The sequence below is a fragment of the Netta rufina genome, assembly GCF_964035555.1.
Source record: "Netta rufina genome assembly, chromosome: 9".
NCBI lineage: Eukaryota > Metazoa > Chordata > Aves > Anseriformes > Anatidae > Netta > Netta rufina.
The window spans coordinates 21,084,916-21,108,923 of NC_140132.1; the positions used below are offsets into that span (position 1 = coordinate 21,084,916).

General features: G+C 36.2%; 1 protein-coding gene across 5 annotated transcripts in view; it reads right to left on the minus strand.

Moving 5' to 3' along the window:
* Positions 1–24,008, minus strand: part of NLGN1 (neuroligin 1) — a gene marked incomplete at both ends in the record, with an annotated part of 290,872 nt that overhangs the window by 188,342 nt on the left and 78,522 nt on the right. For 3 of the 5 annotated variants that reach the window (XM_084292425.1, XM_084292424.1, XM_084292423.1), the window contains 2 exons: positions 1,736–1,888; positions 10,678–10,737. In XM_084292425.1, coding sequence (XP_084148551.1) covers positions 1,736–1,888; positions 10,678–10,737 — 213 coding nt within the window. The remainder of the gene's footprint in view (positions 1–1,735; positions 1,889–10,677; positions 10,738–24,008) is intronic. The other 2 variants (XM_084292426.1, XM_084292427.1) reach the window with 1 other exon arrangement.

Genomic DNA, 24,008 nt, shown 5'->3' on the forward strand with positions numbered 1-24,008 from the left:
AAGTATTCATACCAATCATTGGATTCTGCTGTGAGTTTTAGCGGTTTTAATGTAATAGGTCCCACTTAAAAGAAAATTAGGTCTCTGCCCCTTGAGGCTCTGTAAAGACCACAAAGCCCAAAGAACCACAAAAGCACGAACATAAATGAAATCCTCCTAAGCTCAATAAGATGTTAGCAGTTGGTTACCTCAGGGATCAGTGTTGAAATTACAAAAGGAAAAGCCATTACCATCAACAAATGAGAATTAATTCTCATCTTTCAAGCAACTAGCACTTTCAAACACTGCAACTACAAGTGAATTTAGGAATTTGAATATATAATTCATAAAAATAAACAATGCTTTCAGATAATAGCTACTGTATTACTGGACAGAATACCCTACTAGTACATAACACGGATAAATGTTCAAAACTTCAAGGACAGGAGGACTGGTATAAAAATAAAATATTGATTACAGACACAGATTACAGATTATTAACTGCAGCACTAATATATGCCTAAGGGCTTGAAGTAAATAGGCAGACAGGAGAAGGGAGAAAAACATACAAAATATGAGGATTTCCTTGCTTAAAGAAGAACATCACAAATGAAACCTCCAACTGAATACTAAGGATACTAACTGGAAGCCAAATAACATTTATGATCTTTCTGGAAAATAAAAAAACACATGTAAAACACAACTACAATAGACAATAGACTGTTTTTCAAAATCTAGGTTAAAATCTTCTATTCCCATCAAAGATTCCATCAAGACACTTTGTTAAGTATCTTCATGCACAAAATTTTAATACATATGAAGCCACTGGAGATAAGTCATCCAGATGAGCAAGCCAGAACAAATAAATTCAGGTATCATGCTAAACGAGTTTAGAACATGAAGAAACAGAGCACCAATGAAATAAAATGATCATACAAAAGAAAATCAGAGTAACAGACATTGCTGTTGCCCGCAATATTGACCCAGAAACAACTTGCTGCTCTGAATGGCACCTATCTTATCAAGCCACGTCAGATATTACAGGGAACACTCATATACACGTGCAAGTATTATGAAATTACTATACTGACTTCCATAATATCCCAGAATTGAATTCCTGCTTTCAGGAGCCTTAGCAAGAAGTTTGTCAGTAGAGTATGCAGAACAAAAGAAACAATCATGCAATTGTCACAAGAACTGTCAAATGTGAATTGTATATATGACTAAAGTGAATAAATAGCAAAGTGGTGTGTTGTTTTTTTTTTTAAGAAAGAAATGCAAGCTACCAGAAGCATACCACTTGCCTACCAACAGCATAAGCATATCCTATTCACCAAGTTTGAAACAATCAAAGGTGACTATTCACTTTCCAACTTGTCTGAGAAAGCAAATAAATATATATATATATATTTAACCTGTCTATGAAGTAAAGCATTGCTGCTATTCACAGAAAAAAAAAAAAAGCAAAAAAGAAAAACAACAAAAAACCACTTCCATCTAAACAGCTTAGCAATAGAAACACCTGTTTCACACCATTAAATGCAAAGCATGACAGAGGTTCTTTCAGATAACACTTGCAATGTCATTTTATCTCATCCCCAGAATAAAAATCTTTTTTTGACAAATTTGTAAACCCCAAAAAAACAGTAACAATAATAATAATAGTAATAATAAAAAAGTACGTTCTCACCTATAGCATGAATTGCATTACAGATTACAGATACCAGGGATTAATGGAAAGCTGAAAGCTTCTTACCAAGTACCCCAAGGCGATAGTTGACTGTGATGACTATCACATTCCCATAACTTGCTAGAACACTGCCATCATATAAATTTCCAGTGCCTTCCATGTAGGACCCTCCATGAATATACACCATCACAGGCTTAGGTCCCCCACTGTCCCGAATGTCTGGAAAAAAATATTAAGACAAATTTTATCTCAAGAAAGTACCAAAAAAAAAAAAAAAAAAAAAGATGCATGCAATACATATACATATACATATTTAGTGAGGTTATTTTTCTTGAAGTGTTTCTCAAGCAACATCTTTTACAAAAGGAAATGGGCAGATAGGAGTATTTCTTTGTGACTTGTTTACTTATGACTAGAGTTCATAATTTTGAAACTGTTATTGGTCTCAGAAAAGCAGAAAGGAATTGAAAATGGTAACATTTGCTCAAATGCAACGGGACAGCAGTCTGATTCTCTTCCTCCTGAATTTGATGTGAAATGTCTGCTAACATCAGTTTGAGCTCATTTAAGCATAGCCTGAATGCTTCGGAAAATCTCAGTCCATCTTTCTACTTGCTTAGCTAAAGGCAATTCATCATATTAAGATAAATAAGGTTTCTCCTCATACACAAGTTGCTGATGGCTTCCAGTATGACAGATCAATAATTTCTTAAAAAATACATAAACAGATGTCTTTTGATAGTTCTGAAGTCCAAATTTTCAAAAATGACTTGGAAGCTCTTTAGCAGTTGGACCTCCAACATATATTACATATAACCTTGGTAGCCTGATGTTTAAGAAGTAAGCATACTTCTTACTTTACTGGATTGTGAAAAGGACTGTAGGTTATACCTGAAAAACAGCTGCCTGCTTTCAAACCAATAGTAAGGTTCTTAAAAGTGACACTTTTAGAACTCAAGGAACAATTTTCAAACTTAGAAGCTCTGCCATTCTCTCAGACAATAAAATTAGACATTGACATATCATTTGGGGTTTCTTTTTAATGCAAACACTGATTTGGGTATCCCTACTTCTCCCTGAAATTACGGGACTTTCATTTTGATGCATTGACTCAGGACAAAATTTTGAACATCTGAAGTTTAGTGAACGTGTGGATAAACACTGCTGTTTGCAAGGAAAGCCCTTAAGCATCAACTCAAAGCAAAAGTTAGTTAATTGGTGAATAGTGAGATAATACATGTTTTTAAAAGTTTGTTTTTCTTTGACTGGAAAGAAATTAACAAAAGTGCAAAATTAAACTTTTCACATGCCGGGATTAAATTGTATTTTGAACTAATTTACCAGGCATCTGAGTCTTTTCCATTGCCTAGAGTAATCCTAATATTCCATTCTAACAGATGCTAAAAATCAAGGAAAACAATAGCAAGAAAGCACATGAAAACTTCCAAATGAGGAACTGCACTGCATATTCCTGTTCAAAGACATTTTTGTCATTATGAGAGTATTGAAGCGACTTCCCTGATTGCTCACTTCAGCTTTTGAAGAAACCTCAGATGTATTTTTTTACGCTTTTGATTTGTATGAATCATAGTTAGGAAGCTATCAAGTAAGATCTCTCTAGAATTGTTTGAATTGTTTTTGAAGCACTGTAAAGAAGACTAGGTGAGGGCAGTTAAACTAAAAGCCCTGCTTTTTGAATTTGCTGAAAGAGATCGGCACAGATGTGTCTGTTTATAGAAAGCCAGTTGCTATTATTATTTTGATATTGATTCTAATCTGAAGAAAATGCCAGAACAGTCAAGATCTGAAATTGGATCTTCAATATTGGAAGTACTAGAACAATCATTTATTCAAGACCAAAAGGATGATGAAAGGTTGTACATGAAATTGCTTGTATTGCTTTCCTCACTCAAGCATACAGAAAGGGCTTTCCAACATGCAATTTTCAGAGTGTAGTGCTAAGGAGATTATTTATCTCCATTGTCCATAGGATAGACTTATGAGCTCCTGAGGTTTAAACGCTACACCAAGGAAAAAGTCTTTTGAAATTCATATACTGTTTTCAGTACATGGTATGCTCATAGTCTACGCGTTTATTTTTTTCTGATATAAGTATGGAAGTAATCATAAATTATTAATCTGAAACCACCATGTGACTGTTCCCAGCAGAAACTGTACACAGTTAATTGTATGCTCGGTGGTAACACAGGGGGAGACCGACTCAGAATTCTTCTTTAATTAAAATTACATAGAATTACAGAGCACCAACTGTGAACAGTAATGAAACATTGGTAGTACTGGTCTGTTTATCTGGAAAATAATATTGGGATATTTAGAAAAGAATGGGTGTCTTTTATCAGAGAAAAGCACACATTCATGAGTAAAATCTGGCATTTAAAGAAGTGACTCTGAGTAAATTCTGTCTGGATCATATTTTTAGTTCTTACTAGTAATATGCTTGTAAAGATTACAGGCAGATAAAGTAAGCCTAATTTTAATCTCTGCCTATGTACCATGTCATAGCAGATGACACGTGGTATAAATTTTCCTCATGCTGCTTCGCCAAAGTCATCAGTCTTAAAAGAAGCCCCTTCTACAAAAGAAAAATTGCACACCTGTGTGTCTGAGGCAGTAATTTAGTGTTGGGGACATCTGCAAAGCTGTCACAGTGTGAGGCCAGCTGACCTACAAGCCATATAGAAGCTATGAAAAAGAGCTTTTTCATGTGAAAAAGGGGGATCATTGCACCGTGGCCATACAGGCACTGGTTTCACACCTACAGAAGTACAGTCTATAGCTAGGAATATTTGAAAGGTGCTGGAAACGTAGCTGGAAGAATTCTGTTTAAGTACAGATGTTACTAACTAGAGGATGTTATTTAATAATTAAATTGGAGGAATAGAGCAGAAATTTGTATCATAATCAAAAATTGGTTCCCACCTTACAGACTAAATGTTTCCTCATGAAAACTATGACCCTTTAAAATTATAATGGAGAAAATACTAGGTAATAGTCTGAGGAAAAAAGCTGTATTGGTACAACAGTTGCAGAAAGATGCTTTTTTCAGAAGAGTTAAGTGGCCAACTGGATAAAGAAAGTAATTGAGACTTCATCACTCAGCTCCTACTGCTGCTTAGCAAAACCCAACCCTAAATGATCTGATGAGTCTTTTTGTTTTTTCCTAAAAACTGGTATCAGTCCTTTGTACTCATGTACTGGAGTGCTCTTTGGAAACTGCAGTTACACTTTCTCACACAGATTAATAGTTATTCATGGAAACAGCTCTTCCTTAACAGGCCTGAACAATTAGGGTATAAATGAAATGTTCCGGCCAAGAAGTACAGATTTACCTACAACTGAAGTTAGTTGTATTTTGTACATTTTATTAAGTGTTGCTTTAATTAAAAAAGACAAGCAATTCCAAACACACGCAGGGACAGCGCTGTACAAAACCTTTCTTGAATTTAACTCTTCTGCTTTTATTCACACAGAAGGTAAGTTTTGAGTGCTGTGATTTGTTTGGCTTTAAATTGCTAGTTCATAAAACACCTAAGTAGGTCTTACTGTGTAGTTGAGAATGATCTTATTTATATGACACATGCATGAACTTTGTTGTGATGATTTTCATCTCTTCCTCTCAACTTAATGTTTGTTGCAACTGCTTTTTATGTCAGGTCTTAATTATATTGCAGGCAACTTAGGAATGGGGCTGTCCTTTATTCCATGTTTGTTACATCACACAATAGGGAACCAGGTCCAACTGTGAATACTGGTCACAATTGTCATATATAACAAAACATAATTACAGCTTCACTCAGTTGAAGCTGATATGAATTAATCATGTGACTTAGCAATTTGCTGGGAATCAAAACAGGAAAGAAAGAAAGCTTACCCAGAGACAACTAAAAACTATTTAACAAAAATGTCAGAAGCAGCATTTTTCTAAACAGTGTAGAAAATTGTGAAATTTTGATGTAAGATTTTAATTAAATCTTGTTTTATTTTTTTGTTTTGTTTTTGTTTTTTTAAAAAACATAAAACAGCACTGAAACAACGGAAAACTTTGAGACTGGTTACCAAAAAACCTACAGAATCCTTACACAGAACATTGCTGGATAAATGCGTGGCTCTTTTATAAACTTTTTCATGAAGCATTTAAGTAGAGCACAGTATCAATCAATTCAATGCTTTTGATCACTTGAAAGCCTTTTGAAAGTATTTAACCTTTCAGGTCAAATCTATCATATACCTCACAGATGCACTGTTTAATAAACTAATACCCTTATTAGTATTAACATGTAAACATCCATTAATGCTACATTTTTAACATGAGATTAACTTAATGTCCTGAAGACCACTAAAGGTAAGTAGTAATTTTAAGCTGGCTAAAGATTGTTAGAAATTCAAAAGCGGAGACTCTTTACTGCACAAGCAATGCTTGGCTTTGACAAAAGTATAACAGAGCCCCGAAGAGGTCCTTATATTGAAGGTCTATCAGAATTTTTACCGTGCATGTTTTCAAGTGTTAATAACATCACGGCAAAAATTCAACATCATCTAACTTATCTTCCTCATGTAAAGGGAAATCTGCTTCGGGAATATAATCTGCAAAATTTAGTATGCAAATGATGGGAGAATCTATACTTCAGAGTTGGAATCACAAAACTAATGGGAATGAGTGGCATGATGAACAGGAAACATGAACTCATCTATGTGTATCTGTCAATACATCCACCTAAACTGGTAACATTTGTGATACTCCAGCCTGGCTGGAACTCATTAGAGGCTATAATTAAGGCTGGAGCATGTAGTTGCTTTTCAAGGTAGATGAACGTGTTCTGTTGTTAACTGATCTCTGAAGTCCAAAAATGTACAGCTAGTGCCAGACGGAAAGATTGTTTCTCTGTTTCTTACCATAACAGTTGAAAGCAGATGACACACTAAACTTAGCAACCTACTCTATTTTAATACTAATAGAGAAATACAATTTTCTGGAGAAGATCCTCATTTCTGAAATGCACTCTTCTCTTGCACTAACAAAGCTACAGCGTGTTAAGCATACAAAGGAATTTGCAGATGGATTCTGCATCATTAGCAATTTAAGAGTGAAGAGTGGATTTTAGCTGCGATTTAAAACACGCTCCGGACCAAGAACTTCCTTCATGCTATGAAGTCCAACGGCCCCTGTAAGACAGAGCAACACACTAAATGATCAAAATGATCACAGTTACAGTCTGTGAACAAACAGCAACATCTGTTCCCAATCTGTCTCCCCTTTCACAGGAGAGATTGGAACAGAGAAGGGAAGAGCAGAAGTATCCAGCAATTACACTGCAGCCCCCACTTCTCAGGCACGCGTTGTCAGTTCGCTGCTTTACTGTGGACTTGGCATTTGCATTCTTCAGTGCCTGTATTCCTCATTTCTAAAAATGGAATAATAGCATTCCTCTATCTCAGAGGGATGTTGTGAGAGTGAATACATTAAAAATTGAGATGCTCAGATAGCACTGGGGACTAAATAAGGATCTGAGATTGACAGATTGATTTTCTAGGTAATGTGTGTACGACAGAACGGTGGATGAGAAGAATTCATTTGTGAGCAATCCTTCATGGATATTTAATACAGTGCTAACTACCTAGAAGTCCAGTTCTGATTACTGAGTACATAGGCTGATTAATGAGTTGTGTCACTGTATTTTAAGTCATGCTAGGGATCGTAGCATAGAGGAAATAAGGGTGCATAGAGATCCCCCTCCAGTCACATTATATGAATTCAAATTATTGCTTTGCTGAAACTGGGATAAATATATTAAGATATCTTTCTTCTTAAACCAAACCTCACTCCTGTCCTATGCATGTGTATGCAGCCTAGGTGTAGTTTATTCAACTGCCAAACAACTTAAATTTTGCTTCTACACTACATATTGCTTACCTGCATGTCAGTAAATATGCAAATTCACTACTGCTATATCAGTTCAAAGATGCTTACTGATTGTAGGTGTTTTTGTCACTTTTGTTTTTGGTTTCTGCTCAGGTAGTTCACTACTTATTGAAAAACAGGTAAGCAATTTCATGCATAGGCATGAAAGGGTTACATCAACAAAAATGCTACCAGACTGAGGGGGGAAAAGATTTATACAATTTGACAGTGCACACATTTCACACTCGTAGAATTTGAAAACACCTTCATTTTTTAAACAGCAAATTTGCAGATCATTAGCTGGTAATGTGCACTACTGCCTTTGGGTCTTTTGAAAACAAAAATGAAAAATGATCTAATTAAGCCTGGTCTACTGGTTGCAGCACATGCCAGAGATCCAAGTATGATTACTGATTCTGGTGCTTGCACTGGAAAGGTTTGGACAGCAATACTGGTAGTGACATGTGGCAGATAGGAGCAGGATTATTGAATGCAGTTTCAAAACGAAATCTTCTAAACCAACTCTGATGCATGAGTGACACAATGTAGAACACTTTCCAGGCATTTGAGCCAAGGAACTTCTACGAAAGATCTTTCTTCAGGAAATGCTTAACACAGAAAATGGAAGTGGTAGCTCTGAAATTATTCAGTGATACAGAAACCATCCCGGGCATTTTAGCAGTCACTGAACATCTGCTTATGTAGCAAGGATTCTATGGATATGAGACAGCCCTTTTCACTGTATTGGCTCAGCCTCCCTAATACTGACTGCATCATTTGGCATGTTATATTTTGCTCCCAGTATTCCATCTGTAGATATACTTACTAAAAACTACCATAGTGCAAAAGGTTTAATGGACAAGTCAGAAATTGAGACAGGTAAGGTGGCTTTTTACTTTCCCCTCTCTTTCCTGCTATTCCTATTTAAATACATGACAAAGTTTGTGAACTCTTCATTTCTGCATATGCAATACCTGCTAGAGCTTCAGTGCAGAACAACTCCTCCACAGAGGGACAGTGAAATGCAGGGCCTTAGCACACAGGGTTTCTACCAACCCAGTAGACGTCTTCAGCAGCCTTCAGGGTCTGCTGATCATAAAAATTTAAGTTTGCCCTGTCTCCGACTCTTGGAAGCAGTGAACATCTAACTAATGCTTGCATTCTTCTATTGGCACAGAAAGGAGAACAAAGCCATCACTTGTATGCCAGAGAAAATTAATCCCAGCTCTGTAAGGAAGAGATTTATTAATGCTTTAAGTGTGTTTCTTCCCCTCTAGTTTGACTGCTGTGTTCTTACAGTCCTTTCTCTCTCGTGCAGCTGTCAAGGTGGGAGATGAGTTTTCTCTGACACAGACACTTGTTCTCCAAAGACAGAGATACCTATTCTCATTTGACTTTGCATATTAAACTACGTTCTGATAACAGCCACTCTGCTGAATTTTAGCAAACTGTTTTAGTAGTCTCTTTTAAGTGTGTCTAAGTAGACACCGACTCAACAAATGTTAAGCCATTAGTGTCTGTCTTGGCAATTATACAGCAAATTAGAAGAGCCATTAAAGTCCTCTGGATGAATAACCTAGGTTTCAAACTGTATCTTAAAACATATTTTAAAACGAGACATTCACTTTTACTGTGGCTAATTCAATATTACAGGTCTTAGAGAATACACAAGAATGTCTTTTGCAACATTTTGTCATGAACTAATGTAAAAATGACTTGGCCTGATAGAGCTAAGTGGCTCTGAATTACCATACTCCACTCTGAATAACATGACAGCTTTCAATTAGGTCTTCTTTCAAGTCTTGGGCCAGCTGGTGGGCTTTCATTCATATGCTTAACTTTCACATTCAGTAGAGATCAAGGAAAATAGACAAATCAGAGTTTACTTGTAAAGTCTCTGTTCAACTACCGGTTAAGAAGTTAAGTGGTCATATTTGCCTTCCTTGACCTTGTGATAAGGCCACAATGTTTGAGTAACACAGTTAATGTACTGTATAATGAAAAATTCCTTAATTAAGAACCTTCCAATTTACATATTAAGCTTTATCATAATAAGTGATAAAACCAAATATTTAACACAGAAGCAAGTAGCAACTCTATCAGTCTTAAAAGGAAATTTGTTTTACTCATTGGCCATATAATATATGGAAGTATGTGCTTAAGATTCAGAATTTTGAAGCACATCTACTTGAAGGAATGAGACCACTCAGGAGATAGAGCCCCTTGTTACCATTTTCACAGCCCTGAAAAAATCAAATCTGCATCACTTATGATTAACAAATATCATTCATAAACAGAATAGCATGCTTGACATTATTAAGTTTTGATTTTACTTGGTAATATGGGTTCCAAGGAACACAAGCAAATACTCGTCTTTATGTGGTTGTAAAAAAAAAAGAAAACAAAAACAAAAAAAAAACAGGTCAGATTCCTTCAAATGTCCTGGGTTTAGCTCCACTGAATTCATAGGTGCTGTGCAGAGCTTCACCACCTGCAAACACTGCCTGCTGCTCTAGGGCTACCTCTCCTGTATAGGGAGGTGGGGGTAGTCTTGAATTTATTTATTTATTTATGGTAATTTAAGTGCAGAAGGGTTTTATGCAAGGAACTTCAGTTGCTTAAGAGACACTTTCTCAGTTTTCTATATTTTTCCTTTTATAAACACAATATTTGATACGTTTATCAAACTAATAGGCAGTGAAAAACATCTTTTTACTGGTGAAATACATAGGGTTAGAAAACATGCAAAAAGGTGTACAGAGAAACTTTAAAAGAGTGTTAGTTCAAATAGTATGGACAAAATTCAGTCAAAAGGTGGGATGCAACATAGCAAAAGTCCATTTCAAGAAAACAAAAACCCCTCCGCTTTAAATATTGTTACTGTTTTGTATCAAAACGTAGAACTTAACAACATTTTCTTTTAAAAAATTAAAAATGTATGTATAACAACAAGCAAGAAGACAAAACACATCAAAAATGGGAATTAAAAAAAACTCTTCAAAAGAAGACAAGAAGTCAAAAAAAGAGGGAAGAAAAAAGATTTTCAGGGATCCTTGTCATGCAAATCAGTTTGGCGGCAAAAAAATACCTTCATCTTCAGCACCGTCATTATCACCTAAATCATCTGTCTGTTTCTTTGTAAGGGGACCTAGGATTGAGAACGGAGAAAATGGAGGAAAAAGACAATTCAAGAATATACAAGACTGAGGAAAAAACAGTGAATATTAAATTCCCATGGATGTTTCAAAGAAAAACATTTGCAAGGAGGGAAATCTTAGTTTATAACAACCAATTTTTCATTAAGTTTTTAAACATTACAGCAGAACCTTCCCTAGGGGGTATGGCTATTAGAAACATCTAGCACAAGAATCAAAGCGCCCAGTGCTTTGTTTTTAAATGAAGAATCCAAGCTTGTTTACTAAAAGCATACCCACCGTAATAAACTATATTCATGCACATTTTTCTTAGGAGTAGTGGATACAAGAAATGCCAAATTATCTTTCATTTAATACAATAAGACAACAAATAACTGTCTACATTTGGTTAAAACAACTTCCTGTGAAACGCTAAATCACATTTCCAAGTTCAACCATTTAAGCTCATGCTTTACAAAGAAAAGCATGGGTTTCGCTTTTTTTGGGGGAGTGGGAGGAGGGACACAGTCATTACATTCTCTTTTAATTAGAACTGTAGTTTCCCTTGAAACCTTTGACTACCTGCTGAGATATTTGTAATGAAACATGAAAATCCATATGCAAACTAGAATCAGGTGTGAAATCCTAGACCAACTGAAGACAATGATTTTTGCCATTGATTTCAATGGGGCCAGGGTTTCTCCCACAGTATACAGAAATTACACTGAATATGGAATTGTGGTTTTAGCCTGGGCAGGATGCAAAATATAATTCCTTATTTCCATAAATAGACTGCAAGACATTTTTTTTTTTATGCCCAGCACTGTATCATTAACACTTATTAATAGATTAATCACATTTTCCAAAGGGAAAAATGCCTGCTCATTTACTGAATAATAAAAATATACACCAGAAGGAAAGTCAAAGGCCATTTTGAAAATATTTCCACGTCATATTTTACACACTTACGCACAAACAAAAGACAGTTGGAACTCAGCATTATCTTTCCTTTTTTTTCAGAGCTCTCTCATTTCCATGACATTCTGTAATTTGCATGCAAAAAAGCAATCAGTACAAACACAGGACTAAGTAACAAAAAAAAAAAAAAAAAAAAAGAAAAAGCCAGCCAAGCACAGAGTTGAAAACAAGAACTCTCATGCATAAAATAGCAATAGACAAAAATAACAACAAAAAAAGATGAACGGTATGTGTTGGTATTTGCGGTAGATGTAGGCAAGAGACATGCATTAACTCTAGGCACTATGGAGTATTAAAACATTTGTACTGAAAATGTTCTATTTAGCTCTTATTTTACAAGATATTAGTTATTCAGCATTAAACCTGTAGTTCCTATGCAAAATACTACGTATTTGACCGATGCGTTTAAAAAATTCAAATGTTTGTACCAGGTGCATGGATTTAAGATACAGAGAACCCATGAAGTACCATGAGGTTTTAACTGTGAATTTAGGAGTGGGACCGTGCTATTGAAAACCAAAGCTCAGTACCTTAATCACTGCATCAACCAGGAGTATAGTTTTAGACTCGTTCTAAATACAGAACACCAGAGTTATACATCATAAATTAAACACAAGCATTTTTATAGTCACACCTGCAACAATCATTCTCTTTAGTACAGAACCTTGGTGAATGCAATAGCTTTTCTTAATGGAAACCCTGGATGCAATCTGCACAGCGTATTGCATTAGATAAGGCGACCCTATCTGAACGCGCACATTGGAATGCCTTGCTGCCCACCACTCTCATACCACAGCAACTTACTTCTGAAAGAATAAAATTACAAAAGTAAAAGATGTATGGCAAGGAATAACAATCCCATGGCGGGCTTTCAGCACAGTGTACAGGAAGAATGAATGTAAAATTCTTAGAGCTATGCATCTAATAGCAATGGAGAGGCAGACAACCAAGGATATACATACACATTTTTAACAGTTTTTATCTTATATTTTAAAAAGTCACCAGAAAGGAACAGTAGTATCTGGAAAGGCAAACAGCATACATTTATCCAGATAACTTGCATAGAGAGGGACCATTTCTTTTCCATATGAAGCCACGATAATGAATGCTACTGATTTTAATACCTGGCCTTTCTGTGGTATTTTGTTTAGATCTTTGTTCCAGATCTCAACACCAGTTACATACTGCATTATGTCAACACAAGGGATGGATCTCAAAGCATCTATAATTTTACAGTCTAGTGAAACATCTCTGGGGTTAATGTTATTAAAGATAACCTGGGTGATTTTCATATTTATACAGGCATGAGTTTCACTAAAAGGCATAAAATCAAACCACCTTCCTGATAATCATGCTGCAATACAAGTCACAGATTACTTTTGCAAAGGGACTGTTATTTTTAAGCTGTCATAGATTAAACATGCTTTTCTCATACACCTGTATCTCTCTCCCAATACAGGGGCTCAGATTGCCCCATCCCCAAAGCAGGATGACATCCCTGATGGAGAGGTGTGGGAGACCCACCAGGCACCACTGATGCTATTAAGAAAGATGAGAGTTTCTGCCATGACTTCACTCCAGTCTGCAAGAGTATAGTGGACCATATTACCCTCCCTTCAGCAATAGTTAGCTTAGAGAACTACAGACCAAAATGCAGACAGATTTTCAGCTTCCGGGAATTAGAGAGTGCTGGCCAAGGCCTAGAAACCAACACAGTTTCGACCTCGTGCCTCAGACATGGAACTACTTACCTGTTATATGTACTTAATCTATACATACAAGTATGCAGTGAAAATTTGTATTTTTAAATTGCTCTGCAACCCCTAGAAGAAACATTTGCTTGAGACCTGTTGTGCATATTGCTATCTGAAGCAGCACACAGCAACACAGGGGTATACACTTGAACCCTCAAAGACAAAGAAGAGCTCAGAATTCAGCTGTTTCTTCTGTGCTGCCTGTTTCAATCTTATGGAAAATTCAAGAAGGTAACAGCAATAGCCGTTTTAATTAAAAATAAATCAGGACTGGTTCACATAGTAGCCACACAATTTTCGGTTATTTTCTGCAGGTTTGAAATAATATTCTACAGAAAATTTATCATTTTGCAAGTTAAACGTATACCTCAGCTGGATTTATTTCTTTACCCCTGACAATTTACGCAATACAAAATTCTTTAGGGTTTTTCCATCATTCTTTTCAGGTACCAGGAACTAGCTTAACAAAATACTGATACAAAGAAATGATGGACCCAGAACCGAACTCTAGTGAGAGATGTCCCTGCTTGTGGCAGGGAGGTTAGACTAGATCATCTTTAAATGGCCCTTCTAACCCAAACCATTCTACTACTGTTTCAAACAAATAAAATACGGGTATATATTTATTTGTGTTGTAATCATAATTCTCTAGAATTATTACCGAAGTCTTTCGCCCACTTCTTTCCACTCTTGTTCCATTGGAGCTTCTCTTCACCCTTCACAAAGGCTCATTCACTCCCATTCTTTGTCTAAATTTTAGCTAAAAGTAAGCAGGTACCATAAATAATGCAGAAAAAAAAAAAAAAGGATCCTAAAGGCTATAAAAAATGCTGATGAGAAGAGGAATCACTTAAAGAGCCTTTATTAAGGATGTCCCATTTAGTCTTGTATTAGTGCATACCCTTTAATTCTCACTAACAGAAAAGTAGACCCTTATGTTAGTTGAAAAAGGGAAAGACATTACTTCATTTTATGCCCCCTAAAGGCAATGAATAGTCTTGCTACAAAAAACTAAAGGAATGCTGTGTAAAGGGGAATCTAAGACACACTTTACTCATTTAATTTGAAAATAGTTCTTACATTACAGAAGCTATTCAAATATTTATTCTATTTGCATTGCAATAAGTATTAATATGAAACGATTTAAAATCGCTATAGTTGACCCCTGCATGTTTGCAGGTGGCTTTCCTTTACTCAGAATGAGAGAACTATCCTATCTCCCGTCCTATTAACTGAATAATTATTCCTGGGCACATAATTATTCAAGTCCAGCCGTACTAATACTGTTTTTTAATCTTTCCTTTGATGAAGGACTAATGTACTGAAGCTTACAAATACATTAAAGCTGATTATAAATTCTCTCTTTATGATCTTGATCCACCAGAAATTATCTTTGGCCTTTTGGACCACACATGCGTGGGAGGGATGGACACTTCTGGATGTCATTAGCTTTTCAGCCTAGGAAAGCTGTTTGTCACCAGAAATTCATAGTGGAAGTTGACACCATTTTGTAAAACAGCACAAAATCTCTAATTTAATCCATTCTTATGCATACAGCCACTATTTTGGCCAAAATATTCTCCTTCGGTAATGAGATAAGTCAGGAAGAAGAAAAGGACCTTTAACATTAGATTAGGCAGACTCCATTTTAGAAACCACCACAGTAATAATCATTCCTTGAGTGGTGTCTGTTCAATAAAAAGGGAAAGAGGTGAGATTATGGCAAACTGAAATAATACAGGTATTAGAATAATTCACTACGTGGGTTGCAACACCATGGAATCTATTTATACACACTTTAAATGATTACTTTTGCATCTTCAAGCTTTGATAAATGCTTTCTTGACCATTCTTCTTCATTAGCTCAGTTTAACTCAGCATTAAAGACCCATGAAGTGAAATTACTTCGCCTTTTTAGGCGCTACTTGGATTATTCTTTTAACTATCATTTTCCACTAAAGTCATATTTTTCTAGCTAAAAAAAATCTGTGCTGAATTATCAGCCTAGCAGATGTTAGCTGAAGCACAATAACATGTTGTACCTACCTCATGGTTTAAATTTAAAAGAAATTAATGACGAGTTATAATTAACAGTCTTCAGACCTCAACATTTTCAGTGAAGAGAATTCAAAAATCAAAATCTTATATGTTGGAATTAAAACGTAACTATATAATAGTTTTTCTTATAAATGTAATGGCAAATTGGAAAGATGCAGCATAATAGTCATCTGATGAATAATTTTAAAAAATCATCATCTTTCATTTGAAAATTAGAAAGCTGTCAGCAGAAAACTAGAATTCCTTATAGAAGAGATATTTAGAAGGTACAAGTGACAGCTGGATCTAAAAGAAAAACCTAACAGAAATAAATATTTATCATTATACTTTGTTGCAATAGACAAAAATAATCCACTTCGTATTTTCCCTTATTACTGTCTTGCTTTCACCATGTGCTCGCTTTTCTTTGTTATTTCTCCCCTGTAAATTCCTTTTATTTGCATAGTGTACTTATTTGCCGAGTGTACCAGCAGAGCAAAGCCCTGGTTGCCTTTGCTTTTGATGATAACATTTGCACTCATGTTTTAACAACAAATGATGGCACAAACCTCAGTCATTTCACCTCTTACTACCTGATTTGTGATGACAATCAAATACTGTAATTAGAGCTGCAAGTAACTCAAATTTGCATCTGCAAGTGAATGACAGGTGCAAATTGAACCCACAAAAGGGTTGCCAACTTTCTTTGAAAATTTACATGTATAAATGCTTTGTCACTAAAGAAGCTATTCTGACACTTCAAGACTAACTCCTGCTGTGTCTTTTATAAAATCATATTGCTGAAGTGTCACACAAAGAATGTTTAATCCTGAGCCTTTTTATTCACAAGATTAATCACACTGGCTGGATCTTGATTTCCCTTAAATCTGAAGGAACTTCATTACTGAACACTACATTTATATGAATTTAAATGAGGTGAAAATCCACAACTGGATAGTTTCACTTCTCTGCTTCCCATTTTAGGTGCAGCCCCAAATTCAGTGTATTCTCCAAGGTGAGGGCACTTTATGTTCATGTATCCTGTGGAGAGCATCCCAAATGAATCCTCATTTCAGCCTTTCTTTAAAACCCATTCCCTTTGCAATAGGCCACTCCATAAATTTAATTTCCTTTCTAAAAGGCTTTTGATTACATGACATGCCTTACACAGTCACGCAGCATTACTAGGGAGTAGATGGAATAAGTGCAAACTCACTGAGTGAGCTGGTGTCCCGAGGCCCATTCATGTGACAGCCATGCCGAGCCCTGAAGCAGCACACACCTTATCCTCCTGGATGCCTCCCTGCTCCGGGCAGCCTCAGGGTGCCTTACGAGATGGCAGCCGCAGGGGTGAAGCTCTGCTCCACTCCATCCCCACATGGCAGCATGGACAACTGTACTGCTCACACCTGTGACATTTGACAGGTTCAGAGAGGGCACACATGACTTTTCCTAACTTCTCATGCAGTACAAAGCTATTATCCTAGATCAGTTATCCTCTAACCCTTACGGGTTGCAATTAAAACTAAACTGACGCAGAGCATACGTAGTACAAGGATGAAGCAATTCATTGGAGAAGAGCTGACAGACTGATAATTCCAGACACAACTTCTGAACCACTCTGACTTCTGTTCTAGCCCTTGAAATAAAAAATCACATTGGAGCATGGAGAGGAGAGAGACATTTATTTTACTTTCCAGTGGACTAAGGAAAGGAACAGACACTTGAGGTAAAGCAGTGGCTGTGCCTCCCATTGGGATTACCTGCAAGAAGAAGGATGCTTCAGACACACTGGGACTCTGTTGGCTAATGTTGAGAGAAAGACAGCCCATGCATTTAACAAGAAACACTGCGGTGTGAGTACAAAGTTCCAGAGGCAAGGAATGGGCAAGTAACAGACAAAAAACGAGCCTGGTAATTGTCATATGGTTATCAGCATTTACCACTCTTGTGCTGCTTCACTAGTCTCAGTCACAAGTCCATGCAGCTTTTAACACTTCACTCACATTAATAATTCATGTTGTTTACAGATACTCATGTTCCAGGGTGACACCACCACTATAATAATTGAATGCAGCGTTACACAGCAATGCCACCACCTGAACTTCAAGATTATGAATCAGTTTTTCTCTCTAGAGGTAATGACTGCAATTCAGACCCTAATGAAGATTCATGTGCACGCTTAAATTTAAGCCTCTGAGTAAGTTCTCTGAAGTCAACAGGCTAAACCTTCTAATAATATAGAGACAGATTCACTCCCATTAACAGAACTGCTCCTGTTTGCATCTGGGCTAGAAGGTCAACTCAGAAGCAGGACTGAGCATCCCAAATTTCTACCCGGTAAAACTTCTGTCAGTTATTCTGAAGACAAGTCTAATGAACTAGTAGTATTTCAGTAGCTTGGACATACTGTCAAAGCTGTGTTTTTTTTTTATAAACACCTTTTTATTCAATTCGCTTACATATAAATAGAATGATAAATCCATTTTCTACATCTCCCATAATAAAATAGCATCCTAACTTTATGGAAGATTTGAATTTGTTTTAGATCACAAGCCTAAAAAATTAGTACATGTATTTAACTCATGCAATGCAACCGAGAAGCTGCAATTTTAAGATTCAAACTTTAAATTCCAAAATGAAAATTCACAGTTGCCATCAGTTGTAATATCAATGTTAATCTTCACATTCTTTCAAATCTCTGTAGTGTTGCTGTAACAGCAATACAAGTCAGGATGCAGTAAGCAAAGAATGCTTTTAAAGCATACATGAAGGTAGACAGCCAAGGAAAGCTAGAGAAAAGTTAAAAAGATAAGGCTTGGCCTCTTTGTTTCTGGTTTTGTGCCTTTTGTTTTGGTGTTATTTTGTTTCAGACGGGTGGGATAGGCCATCAACCAGGAAAAGAGATGTTAGAAAGCATTCTCTGTTATCTCTCACCTTAAATACCAAAATGATTAAAAGCATTCTTGAAATTTCGTATTCTACTTATTTTTGTCTTTCTGGTCTCAGACCTGGAATAGGAAAAAAAAGACTAGCTGCCTCCACAGGTGAGATAGCTTTGGATCCTCTGCTGGAGACAAATGCTGTCAGTCTACCTTGTGCTGAAAAAAAGCCTTTTTTCCCCACAAGTAACTCTATTAACTTAAAAAGCTGTTGTTAGCAGCAGCTATATAGTATTGTTCAGGGCACACCTGAGCATACAGGACCACCTCTGAAAACCCAGTTTCATAACCTAAATAGAAAAAACATCTTCACATTACCATGGACTTGAATGTTGCAGAGAATCAATTTAATCATGCATAGTATTTTCATATATGAGTTTGGATGGAAATATGCTCCCACCCCTTTCCGCAGTGTACTCAGTCATCTAGTTTTCAGCCACATGCCTTTCAGTTCTGTACCATTCACTGTACCACTGTAACCTGTACATTATTTTTACCATCTTGCATTCCATAGAGATCATAAGTAACTTGCAGGCTTTATTTCCAAATGTGTTACTATCAGTGGCAATTAATTCTCTGGCTTCCTCACAGAGCTGAAGTTCTTCAGCAAAGAGGTGAAAGAGAAAAACGTAGTTTACGGCTAACGGTGATCCAACCCTCCCCACAAACAACCAGCAGACAGGGGCAGGGAGTAGATCAATGATGTGCTCTGTCTATAAACATCCTCGTTAAATACAGCTCACTACTTTTCTTACAATGCTTTGAGTAGCAAGAAGAAAGTCTGATTGTATTCGTTAATCGTATTTTATTCTTTTTGTTAATCATAAAGTTTTGCCTTCAGCATTACACAACTGCCCCATCATCTAATGGTGACACTGGTACCTATGGCACTGAGTTTTTGTTCTCATTCTTATATCCAAGTTTGCCTCTCGTGATCTCAGAGAGCAGAGAATACTTCTGATACTTCATATTTGCATGTAGGGACATATTTAACTGTCTTAAAACAGTCATACAACAAAGTTTATCCCAGAAAAATGAAGGTCTGATTCTTTTGGTTACCTACAGCTATCTGAAGATACATACGCACACATAGTTACAGGCGGGTTCTCCTATGTACCTTTTTAACAAATTCTTCCCACAGATCTGAAGCTCTGAGCATTACTGAAATATAAATAGAAATACACAGAAATCAATAAGTACCAACACTAATAACCCGGTGTTCAGAACTACAGACTTTCCATTAACTTGGATCTTGAAGAATAAAAATGCTTCAAGTCAGATGTTTCTCTGCTATTCAAAGCTTTCAAGGCATCCTTAAAAGATCCTTTAATTGGAATTGTTGTCACCAGCTTTTAGACACAGTTTTACCTGCCTGCATTACCACACCTTTTAACAGAATCAAAGTGCCCATCTCTGAGTAACAGCGATGGGAGAACTGTGGGGGTAGCACTTGTGGAGAACGCGATCAGGAGAGAAGTGCCTTGCCTGAAATATTTTCTCATGCTTACATACTGTATTTTTAGAGGAGCATAATTTTAGGCAGGAGAACTTAAAACTTCTCAGCAATGGAGCAGTCACAAAACAAGAACAGCATGGCCAGCACTTGAAGATTAGTAGGATCAAATACCTGTCACAAGAAAAATCATTCTCATTTTGACATGTTTTCAATATTAGCCTGGCACTTGTTTGGAAACTACAGTTGACTTGCTCTGCATTTCATATTAAAGATTCCCAACTGGATAGATAAAAACCTTATACCGAATGGAGCATGAAAGGAAACCAGTGCATCACTTCTAATGAAGCAGAACTTACAGACAAGCAGCAAAACTTCGGACCACATATTTACACAGTTCCTGTCGACTCCTATAGAAAGGCAGAAGGCTCAAAAACCTTCTGGTAGATGCTTTCCACTCATGTTTCCTATTTAAAAATTGATTACCTTAACGCAGAAGCTGGTGAACAGGAAGCTATCATCAAAATAAAATAGATCTACAAAATGTCATGTCTGGCTTTACAATATATTATTTACAAAAGCACAGCAAACTTAATAGCAAAATGTCAGAGTAGCCCTCGCTTCCATTTCCATGACATCCATTTAGGTGAGAGTTGACGGGTTTGGGACAATATAACATTTCTAATTCTTTATCTGCTGACAATATGACTGTGCTCTCTGAAGGAAAGCACTACAATGCAGAGCAGATAAAAGCAAAACATTTCTCAGCACTGGACAAAAGGTACTCTCACTTTATTTCTTTCTCAGAAGTCTACTCATGTAGGAGCACCATAATGGGCACAGTTAATTTTTATACTGAGCTTCGTTTCTCTTTTTTAAAGCTGATCCTGGTGTGGTAAAACAACCTGGTGTGGTACTTTCTCTTCTTAACAAATAGGAAATTTCCATAAGCAGTGTGAATTACTAAATTATAACGATGGTCCAAGGTTTCACACTGCTCCTTTTGATAACAAAAGCACTAACTAAATTAAATATGGAGTTCTGTAATGACTGTGCATCACATTAAGTTACTATATAATCACTGTTCTAATCATATTAGGATATCTAAGAGTTATCTCCTGTTTAGAAAGTAAACAAATCTATGGGGGATATTTTTGAGACATTCCTCATGACTCCTTAGTCAATGGAAGTTAGCAGAAAAATATCACAATAATCCAAGCTCCATCCCAGTGAGCTGAATATTTACAGCAAGCACAGCAAACTACTGCAATAGAACAGTATTTCAGACTACCAAGCTACCAAAATGGAGAAAGCAAAAGTAGTTCCTAGAACAGGCAGCTTTTCCTATGGGGCAGGAAAGATCGATTTTGCTTATGGACCCATCAGTCAAGAATATCACTCCTTGTCTTCACTTAATCATCAGCGATGGGAAGTTACCATAGTTGGAGGCAAAATTTTAAATTTGCCATTTTCCTTTAAGGTTTAGTTTGCTAGTACTGTAGATTCAATAAAGTTTTGGTAACACTAGACATTATTTTTGGCTCTTCAGCTACAGAATTATTAACTCAAGTGTAAATGCAAGGTATAACGTATACAAATAGAAACAATCCAATTAACTTCAATAGATTGAGAGCTTCAAAATCATACCTTTGTATTTATAGATGTGCTAAGTCTATGCTTAAATTACAAAGTTAACATAGGAGAAAGTTTTTAATATAGGATAAAGTTTTAGAAGCGTGTGTGGACATAAATGATTAGTTTTTGCTAATCCTCTTTCTCCTGCAATTTTCTGTTTATAGTTTGGATATATCTGATGGTATCTGATGGAGAAAACAAAAAAACAAACAAAAAAAAAACACTAGATACAGACAATACTTTGAAAGCAAGAAACAGAACTTATTACTGATAACAACTTCTTAAAAACAAAACTTGATTTTTCTTTTGTTGGTGAAATTTCTTTTGTTGGTGAAGTTAGGTTTCCTGGAAACAACAATGGTCAGAAACACCAAACAATGACACTCAGTGTTTTTTTTTTTGTTTGTTTTTTGTTTTGTTTTTTTTTTTTTTAACTCAAAAGTTTTTGATAGAGTAGTTCTATTTTGTTATTATCACTGGTATGCAATCTTTCTTTTTTTTTTCTTTTTAAATAATTCCAGACAATAAGACATTGTACTTAGCTATATAAGCTACGTACAATGGACTCTTCATTTAACAGAATTCAATATGTTCTCATATCATCAGAAACAGTTAAAAAGCAGTGTTGACTGATGTTTCTGAATCCCACTCAAGTTTCCAGAAGTTCAGATTAGACAAAGTAGGGGGTAGGAGGAATGTACACATTCCTCACATGAAACCCAGGAAGATTTTTTTGTTTCACTTCCTGACACAATTTCATAGTTTTATAAAATTTGCCAGTTCATTGCTAATTGTGGAGTTCATTTCATGCAGACAGGAGAATTTAAATTAAAAATTCTCACTAAATTGAGCATGCTGTGTACCATTATGCCTATATAATAGTCTGATATACTATTGTCTTGAATATTAGTGCATGTCATTGAAAGCACAGATGGGTGATTCACATAAATATGTGTCATATGCAAAATTCACTGAACCTTTAAAGTCTTCCAACTAGTTGCATCTGTCATATCTATTCTGTCAAATAGTAAACTGCAGAGCCCATTTTGAGTTTCAATCTTGAATTAAAGGTCTGTAAGAGCTCCCTGGCATTATCCTTTAGAGACAAAATTCCATTGTTGGGACCTATGAAGAACAAAGTATCTAGAAACCTGTACGATTTTGGTAGGTGGTAGCAAGAAGTTTCATTTACATCTCTTTACAAACACTTGGGTCCCAGAAAACCTGTTACTTTATGCCCTAAGACTTCTCACTTGAAAAAAACATTCTAATCTCCACTCACTAAAAATTTGCCCCAATGCTTCATTATAACTTTGAATTTTAATTTCTTAAAAAGAAAATTATACACTTAATGTTTTTCCCAGACAGCTGTGGTCCATATTCGCCAGGCATACAGTACTAATTTGGAAAATGAATATCATTTACTTGATGAGTCACAATGACTATCAGTAAATACAAAAATTCTTTACTAGAGACTAGTCTTGCGAGCAGCATTACATAGAAATTGTACTTAAACACACAAACAGCTCCCCTAAGAACCGAGGCCAAAGCTAACAGCTCCCATCTTCTGTATTGATTTCATACTCCTGGATGATGAAGTCCAGAAGTGAGATACTGTCAACGAGTGCAAATTGTGAATGCAGAGACTGAGTTTTATCTGTTTTGTAGAACAGAAATCCCAGGGCATGGCAGACAGCCTCCTGCTGCAGATGAAATGATGCTCCATTAAAGCCAGGCACCTCGGGCAGTGGTCTGGCTATGAATAAACGGAACGGTTCTGGTACCACACAGCACGCTCCCAGCTCCTTCAAGCCCTGCGAACATGTTTTTTCCTGGTCATGCGTCAGGAGAAACCACAGATATCGCCCACCCCACCTCATCTCTTCCACAAAACTCAGAGGAAGCAGGAAGAAACTGCAGAAGACATTTATTCGGTGATAGTTCACAAGTCTCACTGTGTACTTTCAGAAGGGGGAGGGAATTCTGTAGATAGTTGCCAGATTATTGTTCTTAATTTTAACTATGCTGGTTCTTCTTTGTCAGATTAATAATTAAATGTTACAGTGCCTAAAGCTCCATGTAGAATTTTCTAAAACAAAATGTAATTATAATTGCAAAATTACATCTTAACCATACTTTTTTTTTTTTTTTTTGCTTAAATATTTTGCAGGACCAGGGGTTAAAGCAGTTATATGAATGCCTGGCAGCAGGATGCCAGGCAACCAAGAAAAACATTCCAAAAGAGCTAATTTAACTTCAGGTCATACCATCAGAAGTAAATGAATGTTTTAAGTTTTATAAAATCATTTCTCCTTCCTATAATACTGCAGTGTGCTCTTCCCATATGCAAGCTCATGAGAATAAAGTCACCATCACTTCTAGCACATTAGGAATTCCTATATCCAGTAACAGGTAAATTAGTCAAAGGTTAATTAATATCGTTAATTAGTATCTTTTAAATGGAAACTGAAGTTACTCCAGCAGCA